The 13,336-nt window shown below is 35.8% G+C and overlaps 1 protein-coding gene across 1 annotated transcript in view; it reads left to right on the forward strand.

Annotated features, from left to right (window-relative positions):
- Positions 1-6,920, forward strand: part of LOC137502869 (uncharacterized) — a 67,528-nt gene extending 60,608 nt beyond the window's left edge. The window contains exon 6 of the mRNA XM_068230027.1: positions 6,815-6,920. Within this exon, the coding sequence (XP_068086128.1) occupies positions 6,815-6,920 (106 nt within the window). The remainder of the gene's footprint in view (positions 1-6,814) is intronic.
- Positions 6,921-13,336: the final 6,416 nt, after the last annotated feature.

Below are 13,336 nucleotides of genomic sequence, written 5' to 3' on the forward strand. Positions count from 1 at the left end.
ATTCGTAATCATTAATAAAGAACTCAATAACAGTACTGTTATTTAAATTTTTTAAAACAACTTGGACTAAAATATAAAATTTACTAAAGAAGATGTAGTCAACGTTTCCTTAAATTTCCTAGACATCACAGTAACACATAATAATGATAACTTTGACTTCCAAATTTACAGGAATCCTACTCACTCCTCAACAACAATAAAAAATACTTAATTTCATCCAAAATACCATGAACTAGCTACCTTTCACAGCTTAATTTACAGAGACTTAAAAATCCCTATATCACCTGAAAACCTAAAAACAAAACTCAATTATATAAAAAACTTAGCAAAAAATAATGGGTATAACCTAGAAACAATTAAACATTTAATCAACGAAATCAAACTCAAACTAACAACAAAACTCATCCCTGACAAACCCAAAAAGAACAAGTTTATTACTTTCACATACAACAATCCAGATATTTACCAGGTTTCAAACCCCATAAAAAACCAAAACACTTGCATAGCCTTTAGAACAACCAACACTAACCAGAAATTATTTTTCAATCACAACACAATCAATTCAAACAACAACATTTACACAAGTTCAGGCTTATACAGACTTGCATGCACACAATGTGGCGCCTCATGCATTGGTCAAACAGGCCGAAGCTTTCAAACTAGGTACTTGGAACATTTTAATGCCATCAAACACAACAAATTTTCAGCTATGAGTTCCCATTGAAAGAAACACTACATAATTTCCCCACTATAGTTCAAGACCTCACAATTATTAAAAAAGTAAGTAAAGGGAAATTGATGAATGAATTAGAACACATCTATATATTTTTAGACCAATACTATAACATAAATCTAAACCTCAATGATATAGTTGAAGTAAAAAACCCATTATACGAAATATTACCAAAATTACTGCAATCACTAAATTTAAATCAATACAACATTCTAAATAATCTTAAATTATCATCTTCCAGGACCCCTTCTATTTTAAAGAACACAACTCCTACCCTGTCCGTGCCTACAACACCACCACTACCAACATCTCTTAAACTTAACACCCGCCTAATCCCCCACCTCCACCACATCCATCTCCCATAATCTCACACCGTTATAACACCAGAAGCACAAGTATCAAGTATCAAACTACTGATTAACACCATAACAGTCAAAAAAGGAATATTTTTACCTCTCCTTTAATTTCATACACTTAATACATAATTCTCTTATTGCAGAATTCGAACCACCTTTTCTTCTTCAACTCTCTATATAAAAAGCCACAGTCACACCTCTCAGAAAATATTAACACAGCTACTTACCATCGAGCACCGTCCCTCACTTGTACATGCTTTGAAAGGACTAGACATATTTTCACATGAGATCGGCAACAAACTAGCAACTTTAAATGTTATTTTAAACCCCATTTGGAGAAATCAGAAGATCCTTCCTTTATCATTGTTCTAAGGTTCATGCCGCTTAAGCTCTAGTTTGATTTCTAACGCCCTAAATCCTTTGCAGTACACCTTTTAGTAGAATTGACTGCATTCCCATAGAACTGTATTGTTGTGGCTACTTATAAACACAACTACTTGCTTTCGAGTACCCTTCCTCTTTTATACGTACTTTAAGATTACAGAATTATCCCATTTCACGAGATTTAATAAAAAAATATTTTTAAACCCCACTTGGAATGATCAAAAAATTTTTCTTCGTCATACTATTAAAGCTGTAATTTGATTTCTTACACCCTCGGCCCTTTACAGGACGCCTTTTAGCGGAATTTCCTGAGTTTTTGTAGAACTGTATAATTGTGGCTGCTTACTGTCAGGTTTTTCCCTCAGTCCTGCAACGTACATTACGAGGGCGGCAGAATTATCTCCTCACAAAGGATTGACTACAAACTGGCTCTAATATTTATTTGAACTCCACATGAAGCTGTCGGTAGCGTTTCTCTTTGTTTTTCTTCTGAGAATTGAACTCACTTATCGCTACCCGCCGCGGCCAATAGCATATAAACTTGACACCCCGCTTAGACCCTCTCCTGCTTTAATCTCACATCGTTGTAACACCAGTAATACAAGTATCAGTCATTTCAGCGCTACCATAGCAACTATTTAACACTATTACAATCGAAAATAAATGAAATTACACACAACGTTTTCTCTCCAACACAACTTTACGTTAACCAATTTAACATTAATAAAGAGGTAAGTGAAATTACACACATCGGTTTTTCTTTGAACTCTCCTTTCCTTCAAACTCATTCCTTAATACGTAAATCTCCTATTGTTACAGATTTTAACCCAAATTTCCCTTTCGACTCTATGTAAGAAGCTACAGTCGCTCCTTCCACCTAATATTTAACACAGCTGCTTATTCTTTGAACACTCGTCTTCACTCGTGCTTTAAGAAGACTGCAGATTTATTTCTTCACACGAGATTTACAACAATCTAACCACTTTATATATTATTATAAACCCAACTTCAAGTATTCAGAAATACTCTTCTTCGTCATGTCTGTAAAGATCAAACTGGTTAAAATGTATTTAAACTCCACTTGGAGTAATCAGCAACATTCTTCATCATTATTCTGACGTTTGAACTGTTTGTGATCCAAACTTTTCTCTAACGCCCTCAACCAACTCAGGGCGCCGCTTTACAAGATTCAACGTAACAATTTGCGTTTTTATAGAACTGCCAATATGCAACTTGTTACCACATTTCTAGACAAGGACCTTCAAGAAAGTGTATGAATTACGACTATTTATTTGTAAGACTTTATTTTTAAGAATATCTTAACTACTGTCAACCATGTCACTCACCTTTTGAAGCATATTTCCTACATCATCCTCACATTCATTTGTAATGCATTTTTTTAAATCGACCATAATTAAGAACAATCAGGATCGTGATTTTTTATCTTTCAGATTGAGGTTAAGACTGAAGATGCCCTTAAATAACGGGTGAAACATGTACCTATAATTTTATTCACAGATTTTAATACTTAATTAAAATCACTTTTTATGTATTGAGTAGGTGGAATAAATAAACATTAATATTTATTTGAGTTTATTGAATCACAAAAGTACATAAAAAGAATAAACTTTTCAAGTAATGAAAGTTCAATATCATAAGAAATATGTACTAGGTATTCAAATGTCTTTTAAAATTTTCCAAAGGTGCAATGTAAACATTCACTAGCAAATAAAAGAAAGAAAATAATCGCTATTTCATATGACAAAAGCTCATTATCACATTAAAAATTCACTGGGTATTCAGCATTCTTATAAATGTTGATGTGGAGGTAATTACCTCCATGTTGGATCTTGTAACCATATGTTTATAGATTAAGAATTAAATCGCTGGTTGTTATTGTTTTAACATAGAAAATTTGAAGTCAAGCACCAGTGAGAAACGAATGCTGAATTGGAAACAATTGAGTATCACAGAGGACGACTGATTATATCATTAAATGATTGTCCAAAGGGTTCATATGGCGCCGAAGTGGTCATTCTGAAGGTCAAATCGTTCTGAACCTTATTTGAGAATAATTCTCAGTTCAATGCGGAAATCAAGACATTTATAGAAAGTAAAACAGTTATGAGGTGGATAGGATTGAGAAAACGTAATATAAAGCTTCATATTGTATGGAGTGAAGTGTTTATGACATGCAGTGAGAGATGATATTTGGAAATGAGTAAGAAAAGGAAGGAGGAAAAGAAGATAGTAGGTTTGGAAGAGAGGAAAAAAAGGAAGTAAGGGGAGTGGATGTAAGTTGGGTCAAGTGGTCAAGGTAATTGGAGCAAAAGACATGGATAGGAACTAAGTAAAACATTGAAAATTGTATTTGGGTTTAAAGAAAAATATTTTTAAAATGAAAATAAGAAAGTTAAATAGAATATTTGGTTTTTCCGAAATGTTATTTCAATTGAAATTGAGATTGAAGTATTGATCGAGATGGATAAAACAAATTTTGGTTGTGGAAAGAAGAGAGCCTTTATTTATTACTTCAGTTAGTTGTATGTCTTGTTTCATGTTAGTGAAAGTGTGTTTAAAATCATGTATATGATGTCCTATGGCAGAAAATCTATTATGTCTTAAAGTGTTAACATGTTCTAAATATCTAATATTGAAGTTACATCCAGTTTGGCCAACATACGAGGAATTGCAGTTGTTGCATTTAAATCAGTAAACTCCTGATTTACAAAAAAAAACACTAGATTTGTTGACCGAGGTAGATTTATGTAAGAGGTCAATATTCCTGTTGTTGGTTTTGAAAGATATTTTAACATAATATTTTTGAAGATGTTGGTAACTTTATAAACATCTTTGTTAAAAGTAAAGGTGGAAAACGCCAAGGCGTTAAGTTTTTCTTTTGCTAAGGTTGTCTTGGGACGGTGTTTGTATTTATTAATTATTCGAACTATGAAGAAATTGTTCTAGCCGTTAGATATAGTAGTAGCACGGATAGTATTCAATTCACTTCTTAAATCATTCTTAGACATTGCTATATTAAAAGCACAAAAAATTAAGCTATTGTAAGATGAAAGTTTATGTGCTTGTGGGTGCGTAGAATCTTGTCACATAGTAGTTGCTGTTTGTGTTGGATAAAGAGGAAGGACATCTGTTGACAGTTAAATCTAAAGAAAAAATTATAGCTTTGTTAGTTTTGGATTCAAGAGTAATTTTAATATGAGAGTCAATGTTGTTGAAGTGTAAAAGTTGCAGGGTTAATTTCTTCGTTCATAATAACGAGTGTATCACCAACATATCTGGCCCAAAAGAGGATATTGGCGAAATTATTATTATTATTATTATTATTATTATTATTATTATTATTATTATTATTATTATTATTATATTTCATATTATCATTATCAATTTTTGTGTATTCCAAGGAGTGTAGGTAGATATCTGGCAAGATGCCTGAGGCCGCTGAGCCCATTTCTAAGCCATCTGGCGTCTCCGAAGACCTTAAAAGTGTAGTTAGTGGGACGTAAAACATATTACATTATTATTATTCTTATTCTAAGCCATCTTGTTTATACAGAGTGTTGTCAAACGTGACAAAAATATTAATAACCAATTTTAAAATAGGTATGAAGTCTATAATTTCTAGTTTACTTAGTTGACTGTATTTATTTAAGTTATTTTCATTGATGGAGAATAATTTTGAAGTTTGAACACTGGGGTACATATTGATGATTTCAAAGGAATGTAGAGAATAATTTGGTTGGATTCTGAAATTCTTTGGTTTTTCTAAAAAATTCTGTGGTGCTTTTGATTGATTTGTTAGATACAAATTTGTAGTTTTTCTTAAAATCTTTGGATGAATTTGGATATATTATACAAAGGACTGGGTCTGTAATTTATTATAGGGTGAATGGGAATGTGTTTTATGAAGTTTGGGGAGTTCTTTGGTCGTGGGCAGACCTGGGTTCATGTTTAAAAGATCTGTTTTTTCTTGATCGGTGAAGAGATACATATATTTTAAAGTTAGTTTAAGTAAACGTTGAATTCTCTGTGTGGGGTCTATTTTAATTATTGAAAAAGTATTATTGTTAAAGAAGTCTTTTGTTTTTGTGACATATTCAGATCTGTCTATTATGACAGTTGTGTTACTTTTGTCAGATTTGTTAATGATAAAGTCGTTAGCATTAATTTTCTTTTTAAATTCCAAGATATGTTCATGATCAGTAATTAGGTCCTTTTTGTTATTATTATTGGAAGGGATGTTTTTATTAGCGAAAATCTTGTCGAGTTTTCTTTTTACGTCAATCCTTAGTTCGTATTGTTGTTCTGACGGCATTTTATTGATGGCTACTTCAGATTCGATTATTAAGTTGGTGACAACTTCAAGCGTGTTGAGGTTAGGCCAGTTATGCTTAAGGCCTTTGGCTAGAATTGAGTTTTCGTCATCGTTTAGGCTGTTTTACACAAGTTAATAATTGGAGGGTGGAGTTGTTCTTTTTTGTTATGCGGTTATTTTAATCTCTTTGACCAGATTTTTGCGTAGTGAGGAATTATTTTTTAGGTTGTTAAGTTTTTTCCAAAATTAGTTTTTTTGATAACTCATTGAATAATCTGTTGTCAATTTGGGTTTGGGAAAGGTTCCATTGGGTGCTTGGGAGTAAGTTGGCTATTTCAAGGTGAGATTTGTATAATCTATCATTTAGAAAGGAATTTGTCTTGTACAAAAACTGGTTTTCATTTCTTAACCAGATCTTGTTTGTTATTTTTTCGATGATAAGAGAATGAGGGAAGAGTTCTGTCTTATGACACTGCTTTTGAGAAATTTGGGAGTTAGGTTATGTGTGATGCATTGTTTTAGAAAGTTTATGCCCTTGCACTATTTGGCGATCTTATTTCTTAAGCCCATATAATAGTTGGCTTTACAACGTACATCTTATATGATTTTTAACCTTTGTCAGTTGAAAACGTTTGTTTTCTATTTGCTCTTGTTATTCGCCAGTGAATTTTTCCCTTGCACCTTTTGAACGACATTCTGAAAATGACCCTGACTAGATGTCAGAACCGGTCCCAAAGTGATTGTAACCTTGCATTAATAAGTTTTATTTTATTTAATAGGTGGGACCACAATATATTTTTATTTTAATTGTAATCTTGGTTTAATACAGACCAAATGAAATTCTTGTCATTCAACTCAGTTTATATGTATATAATGCAAATCCTTTTAGCATGGTGTGTATATTTGTGTTCAGTATGGATTTGATAATGAAAGCTTACCTTGGAGCGCATATGGGTTAGATATTGTGTGTTCTACTTGTTAAATATTTCTAATTTTACTTGTCCATAGTGACAGTTTTTCTGTCCCTTCAAACATGCAGAATGATGCCTCTAGACGTAAGAATTGTGTTCAGAAAACATTGGGAATATCTGCTGACAGGAATCCTTATTCCTGAACAGCTTGTTTTTTAGTATTCAACTTAAAGAATACTTTGTGTTACCATGTTTTGAACCACAAAATTAGAGTTTTTCCTTGTAACACTTGTGTTAAGATTTTACAATGGAAAAGGTTTATATTACGTGGGTGTGTCTCATGGATACACAAATGCCTTTGAATTAATCAAAATCCACTTAGCTTTATTTATTTACTTATCATTATCTTATTTAGTATGGTGTATCTCAGGCTATAAAGCCTGCTATAATGCCAACCATAATAGACTTCTTAATTTACATGAAATTCTGCAACATATTTAGTTTGTGTAACTGATAGGCTAACTGGAAAAGCTAATCGTCTAGTTTATACTGTTAATATTTACATGGAAGAAGTAAATTATTTTAGGATATCTGCTGTAGAATATGTTCTTATATATATATTTGATATTTGCAGCACCTTCTTTTGAACTGTTCTGCACTAACAATGCCTTTACTTTCAGCCGGCAAAGTATCCACAGGGGAGAGTAGCGGAGATGAATTAATCACTGTAACTAGTAGTGTGATGAGTACGGAAACTTAGCAGGGTTTTAATTAATGACCTTGCTTTGTGATTATTTCTGGATGATAGGTACTTAAGGTCACCTTTCGAGTAGACCGGTGTTTTGTTATGTAAAACACTAACTGACACAGAGTTTAGAATTTGTCTTTCCACTAACAAGTTAAGAGATTGAATTAAGGGGAGATACGGCAATGTCTTGGATTATTAAAAATAAATTGGATGCGTGTGTTGTAATTTGGTGCTGTGTGTGCTGTTTAAACTGTTGTATAAAACATGTCCATAGACAAAAATGTAGAATTAGACTTTGTATTAGTAATTTCTTTGTTGTAAATGGGAGAAGATCTCTTAGCCTTTTAAATGAGTGTAGTGTGTAGAAGGGATTTTTTGCATATATTTGTTGCATGTTCATACCAAGCTGCATTTCTACCAGTGATTAGGCCCAGATTCTTCATGGAGTCTTTTAACTGTGATTTCTCTTCTCTGGAACATAATGGAGGAGGGTTTCTCTCTCCATTTTGTTATGTTTTTATCATACTATGATGGCTTGTGATTTTTGGGGTTGACTTTAAGGGAATTATTAACATTTCAGTTTGTGTTCTTATTATTTATGGCCAGGTGAATGTAGTTTGCGTCTGTGTATATGTATAACTGTATGTCATCTTCATATAAATGGTATTTACACCTTTTTAAATTTTTTGGTATGTCATTTAAGTAGCCTACATGGAGAAGAGGAAATTTGCAAGGGCACTGCCTTGAATTATTCCTGCATCTGTTTGTAACCAGTTTCAGGTATTAACATTATTTTCACTCCAAAAGAACAACTGCAGAGTCCCTTGAACTCATATTTACAGGAAGTAAGAAAAATCTGTCTTTTGACTAACATGTATATATGCAAATGAGTACTTTCCTATGAATTTGGTACCAGGGCTTAATATAAAGTTTAAGTGATTATGACAATATGAGTGTACATTCAGATTTTTTCATTACTTTTGTATCGAACATGATATTTTATATAGTATGCTAGCCTGCCTTTCTCCCAAGATGTGGTGAGATGCTACCTTTACATCAGGGATGTTTTGTAGCACATTATTTCTTTATACATGTACTTACTGAGTATACTTGTGATAGTTGGGTGCACAATATTTCTTTATACATGTACTTATTGAGTATACTTAGGTATATTGGTTATTTAGTTTTATGCTACTGTATATTTTTACATTGAATAAAGGTAATTTAATACTTGGCACAATATTTATTTACACAATTAGGCCCAACGGACTGCACGCTGTTACACGTCTCCTCCTTCATTGTATTCAATTGCGATTCATCTATTCATATTTGCTGACTGTTCCTGGTCCTCATCGAGGCCATCACTCCACCTCTTCATTGGCCTACTCAGGGGTTTTCTTACTATGGGCATGTCCTCCTTTCTAGCTAAATGTCCAGCCCACTGCAGTCAGGCATACAGGCTCGAAGTTCACAAAAAGCCTCTTTTACCCCATGTAGATGTAAGATACTGTAAGGACCCCAACTTACTTGTAAAACGTTTACAACTGCTAAGAGCCTATCAAGATGCTGGTTATACAGAGTATAGAGCAGATATTTTTTGAAACAGAGCAAGAATTGCGTCGTGCAGGTGTTATTGAGTAATAGCTCTTCAAAGTAAAGATCTTATCCCTCTCTTGACAGTACAACAGCCTAAACACCTTCCTACATTACCAGCCCTCACCCTCACCTAAGTCATCCTTCTGTAGCATATAGTGGATTGAGTAGCTATATTGGTACAGACTATTTTCAAACATTCTTCCTTCCTTAGGGTGTTAACTCCACCTCAAAGTGTAGAGCCGGTCTTAAGCCCCGGATAAAGAGAGGAGACGCACCCTAAATACTACAAAAATGTAAGCCCTTTAGCCAGTTAGCCATAGGAGGAGGAGGAGGAGGAGGAGGGCGCGATTAGGAGGACTCCTTTTGCCTTTCTGATAAGACGTGGCCCCTGGTCTCCGTTCCCTATCATGTGTGTAACACGAAATTTTTTTCAGTTCAGCATTTTGCAATCCTACACTGAATGAACTTTATCACTTCTAACAGGATTACAAACATTCTATGTTTATATACATGTCATTATTCTGATTATACTTTTAGCTTTGGATGACTGTCCATTCTCGAGAGCACTTGTGAATTCGTGTGTGTGCGTGTAATTTTATTTTCTAAGTTTTTACGATGCAGTGTGATTGTCGGCAGTCCTGAAGATAGGTTTCCGTGGTTTCTCCTTTTTCATCAAGCAAATGCTTGGGGCTGTACCATAATTAACATCATGGTCGCTTCCACTCCGCGGTTTGGGACACGTAGCTATTAGCCTGTAGCTGGGTCGAATCCTATTGTCGGCAGCCCTGAAGATAGGTTATCGTGGTTTCTCATTTTCACACCAGGTAAATGCTGAGGGATGTACCGTAGCGTAGCTGTAGAGTAATAATTATATTTTTATAATTTAAAATTGAAGTAGCATTATGTGTTAATGTCACTGCAGCAAAGGTATACCGAGCGAATTGGTTACGTGGTGAAGGTTGCATATGTGTTGGGTAATATAGTGCATCGGGGGGTTAGCGATAATAGATATTCACATTAACACCAGTAACGAAATTCCGCAACGCCAGTCAAATGCTGGGGCTGTATCTTAATTACGACCACGGTGGCCTCTATTGCGCAGAGCTATCAGCTGGCATTCGAAGATTCCGGATCGAACTCCACTGTTGTAATCGCTAAACTACAGACTCAGCTATGTCGTCGTCGTCAACTGCATGTTTTAGGGCGTTGTGGGTTGGTAAAAATAACAAACAGATAAAATATTTTCCCGAAGACCTGTAACAACTACACAGGGCCATGTTTCACGGGCAGATAACCTTCTCGTCACTATTTTGTTTTACAGCAGGCAAATGCTGGGGCTGTATCCTAATTAAGACCACTGTCGCTTCTACTGCGCGTAGCTATCAGCTTGTAGCGGGTTCGAACCTCACTCTTTTAGTCGCTAACCTACAGACTAGGCTATATGTCCTGTAGTCGTCAACGACATACCATTACGGTGCTAAGGGTGTCAGTTTAGTTAATCCCGGGTTTGAGCAGCGGTTGCTCGGTAGGCCAAGGCCCTTTAGAGGTGTATGCCATGAAATTAAAGTAATTTTTCAATCCCTACATGTGCGATAAATATTTTATTATAATTATGCATAGATGTATAAAAGTGCTTTGTATGCTAAGTCACATCCGGTTTTGTTGCCAACGTGCAGCCAAAAACCGTGCTGTATAGCAAAAATGCTGACAGATATTGAACTTTATTCGACACGTGCAGTGTCACATCCGGTGCTGTAACATACAGTCCTAGCATTTGCTTAGTATTCACTACGGGCTATTAAATTGGCTGTGTGGTTAGGGATGTGTCGGGCCTGAGCAGCGGTCGCATGGTAGGGCAAGGCATTTCATGGCTGATTCTAAGACCCCACTCGGGCTGTACAGTCAAACATTCTATGTTCTAAACACGTGCATGTGTTAATGTTACTGTAACACACCTATATTAAGCGAATTGGTTACGCGGTTAGGGATGTGTCGAGGCTGAGCAGCGGTCGCTTGGTAGGGCAAGGCACATTGGCAACGCGGTTAGGGATGTGTTGAGGCTGAGCAGCGGTCGCTTGGTAGTTCAAGGCACTTCGTGGCTGTTTCTAAGTGCCCAGTCGGGCTGTACACTCAAACACTCTGTGTCCAAAACATATGTGTATGTGTTAATGTTACTGCAACACACATATACTATGCGTAATAGCTACGCAGTTAGGGGTGTGTCGAGGCTGAGCAGCGGTCGCTTGGTAGGTCAAGACATTTTGTAGCTGTTTCTATGGCCACAGTCGGGCTGTACAATCAATTATTCAGTGTTCTATACACCTGTGCGTGTGTTAATGTACTAAGCGAATTGGCTACGCGGTTAGGTATGTGTCGAGGCTGAGCAGCGGTCACTTGGTAGGGTGCAGTAGCCAAACAGGTAACTTATTCGGCACAATCTAGTAAATTGATGTCTATCCTCATGCCTGTCATTAATTAGCATTAGTAAAAAAATAATCATATTTCTTGGCATATAGCTTGTGCGCGCTAATTACGTCAGTGGTAGTAGTTGTTGTATTAATAGCAAGTACATCTACCCTCTATTAATACTGCAGGTCTATCGTTCCGCTGACCACGTGTTTACCTCTTAAGACTTGGAGTTGCCCTCTTGTCAATGATTACAGCGTTGTGGTTGCGCAACTAAGTAAGATAGTATTCACGTGTTCGATTTCCGGGATTAGAATATTAGTTAGAGGATGGTAAGTATAGGCTGTTGTGTCATATTGTGATGATGTTATATTCTAATATGAATATCTACAGAAGATACAGTCGCAGACTAAAGCATAATATCGTACTGTCATGCGTTAGAAGAAAGTATCATCATCTAGATGACCAGCGCCGTTCAACTTATTCAGCGTAAGTATATATCCTGTGTGAAAAGTCCCCTCCGCAGCGAGAGGACTCGGTTATTTGTTTGTCGGATGGGGACATAAAGCCTTAAGCTAACGTCACAATGCTATTCAAAAGAAGTATCTCAGATAATCAAAATGTGTGTGTTTGTGTGTAGTGATGTGTGTAAGGGGCAACCTCACAGCATTTGCTTGTCCCACAATAATTAATGAAGTAGTGCATTTGTTATAGACTGTTGTTATCTTACATGTCAGAGAGTTTCAATGTTCTATTCCTATTGTGTAGACAGGATAAAAGTAAGAAGTGAGGTATTTTTATTCTTGTATTAATCCAGTGAGATTCTATTTTTATAGACCTTATAATGCTTTGATTCCCGTCAGGCAAACGCCGAGATCGAACCAAGAGCATTGTAGTGACCAATACGTCCACCCAAGTGGGTGTATCTGGCACATAGCTTACCTTGCAATGCATATCCACAACTTCAGAAGCTCAGGAGAACATAACTCAGGGGATCAGGGTATAAACAAGGACTAAGTTAGATAAAATAAGAGGATACGAAAAAGTGCAAGGTGAGAGTAAATCCTACAAAAATAACAGAAAAGTTCGCTGCATTCAAAGTGTCACATAAGGGATTTATTACAGAAAAATCAAAATTTATGAAATACAAATATAAGAGCTGTCCAAATAATTCAGGGATAAATGAAATATGGAGCCGTCGACAACCAGTTGAACCCATTCACGAAGCTTCATGGCTGTAACAAGCATGAAATATTAGGGTAAGTAATCGAGTATAAAAACGGATATCTGTACAAATACTAGTCTAACAGCATCCTCCTGCTCCTTTCTATTTTATGCCACAGTACTCAGAACCCTCTATCTGAATAATATAAATATACACTACACTGAGCTCTGGTAGAGCATCGATCCTTGGGCCATCTAAGAGCAAGGCACCTAACATAAATATAACATAACAGGAACTCAACTACGTCGTCCCATGACCAACACACAAAAGGGCTAGACGTATAAAGTTACAAAAACAAACGGAAATGCAATAACTACTAGTACCGTAACAACAAGATCAATGTCTCCATAAAAACACCTGACAGCATTATGCTTTTACTGCCGCATTCTTGGGCCGTGACGTCAGATACCCTCATCCCCTCACCCGCTCTTAACGTGACATGAACCGGCCATACTTTATCTTCTATGAATGGCTTTCAGCTGACTGCCAGGGAACCGACTGCGGGGGAGAATCTTGCTTTCACAGTCTCTCTCGGAAACTGGCCCATATAGCGCTCTCATAATTATGCATGGGCTACATGCCATCGTATCTATTTCATGATCAATACAACATAATCTCTCTAGTGACTCTATTGGGTTTATCCA

This window comes from Anabrus simplex, chromosome 13, assembly GCF_040414725.1.
Source record: "Anabrus simplex isolate iqAnaSimp1 chromosome 13, ASM4041472v1, whole genome shotgun sequence".
NCBI classification, from domain to species: Eukaryota; Metazoa; Arthropoda; class Insecta; order Orthoptera; family Tettigoniidae; genus Anabrus; species Anabrus simplex.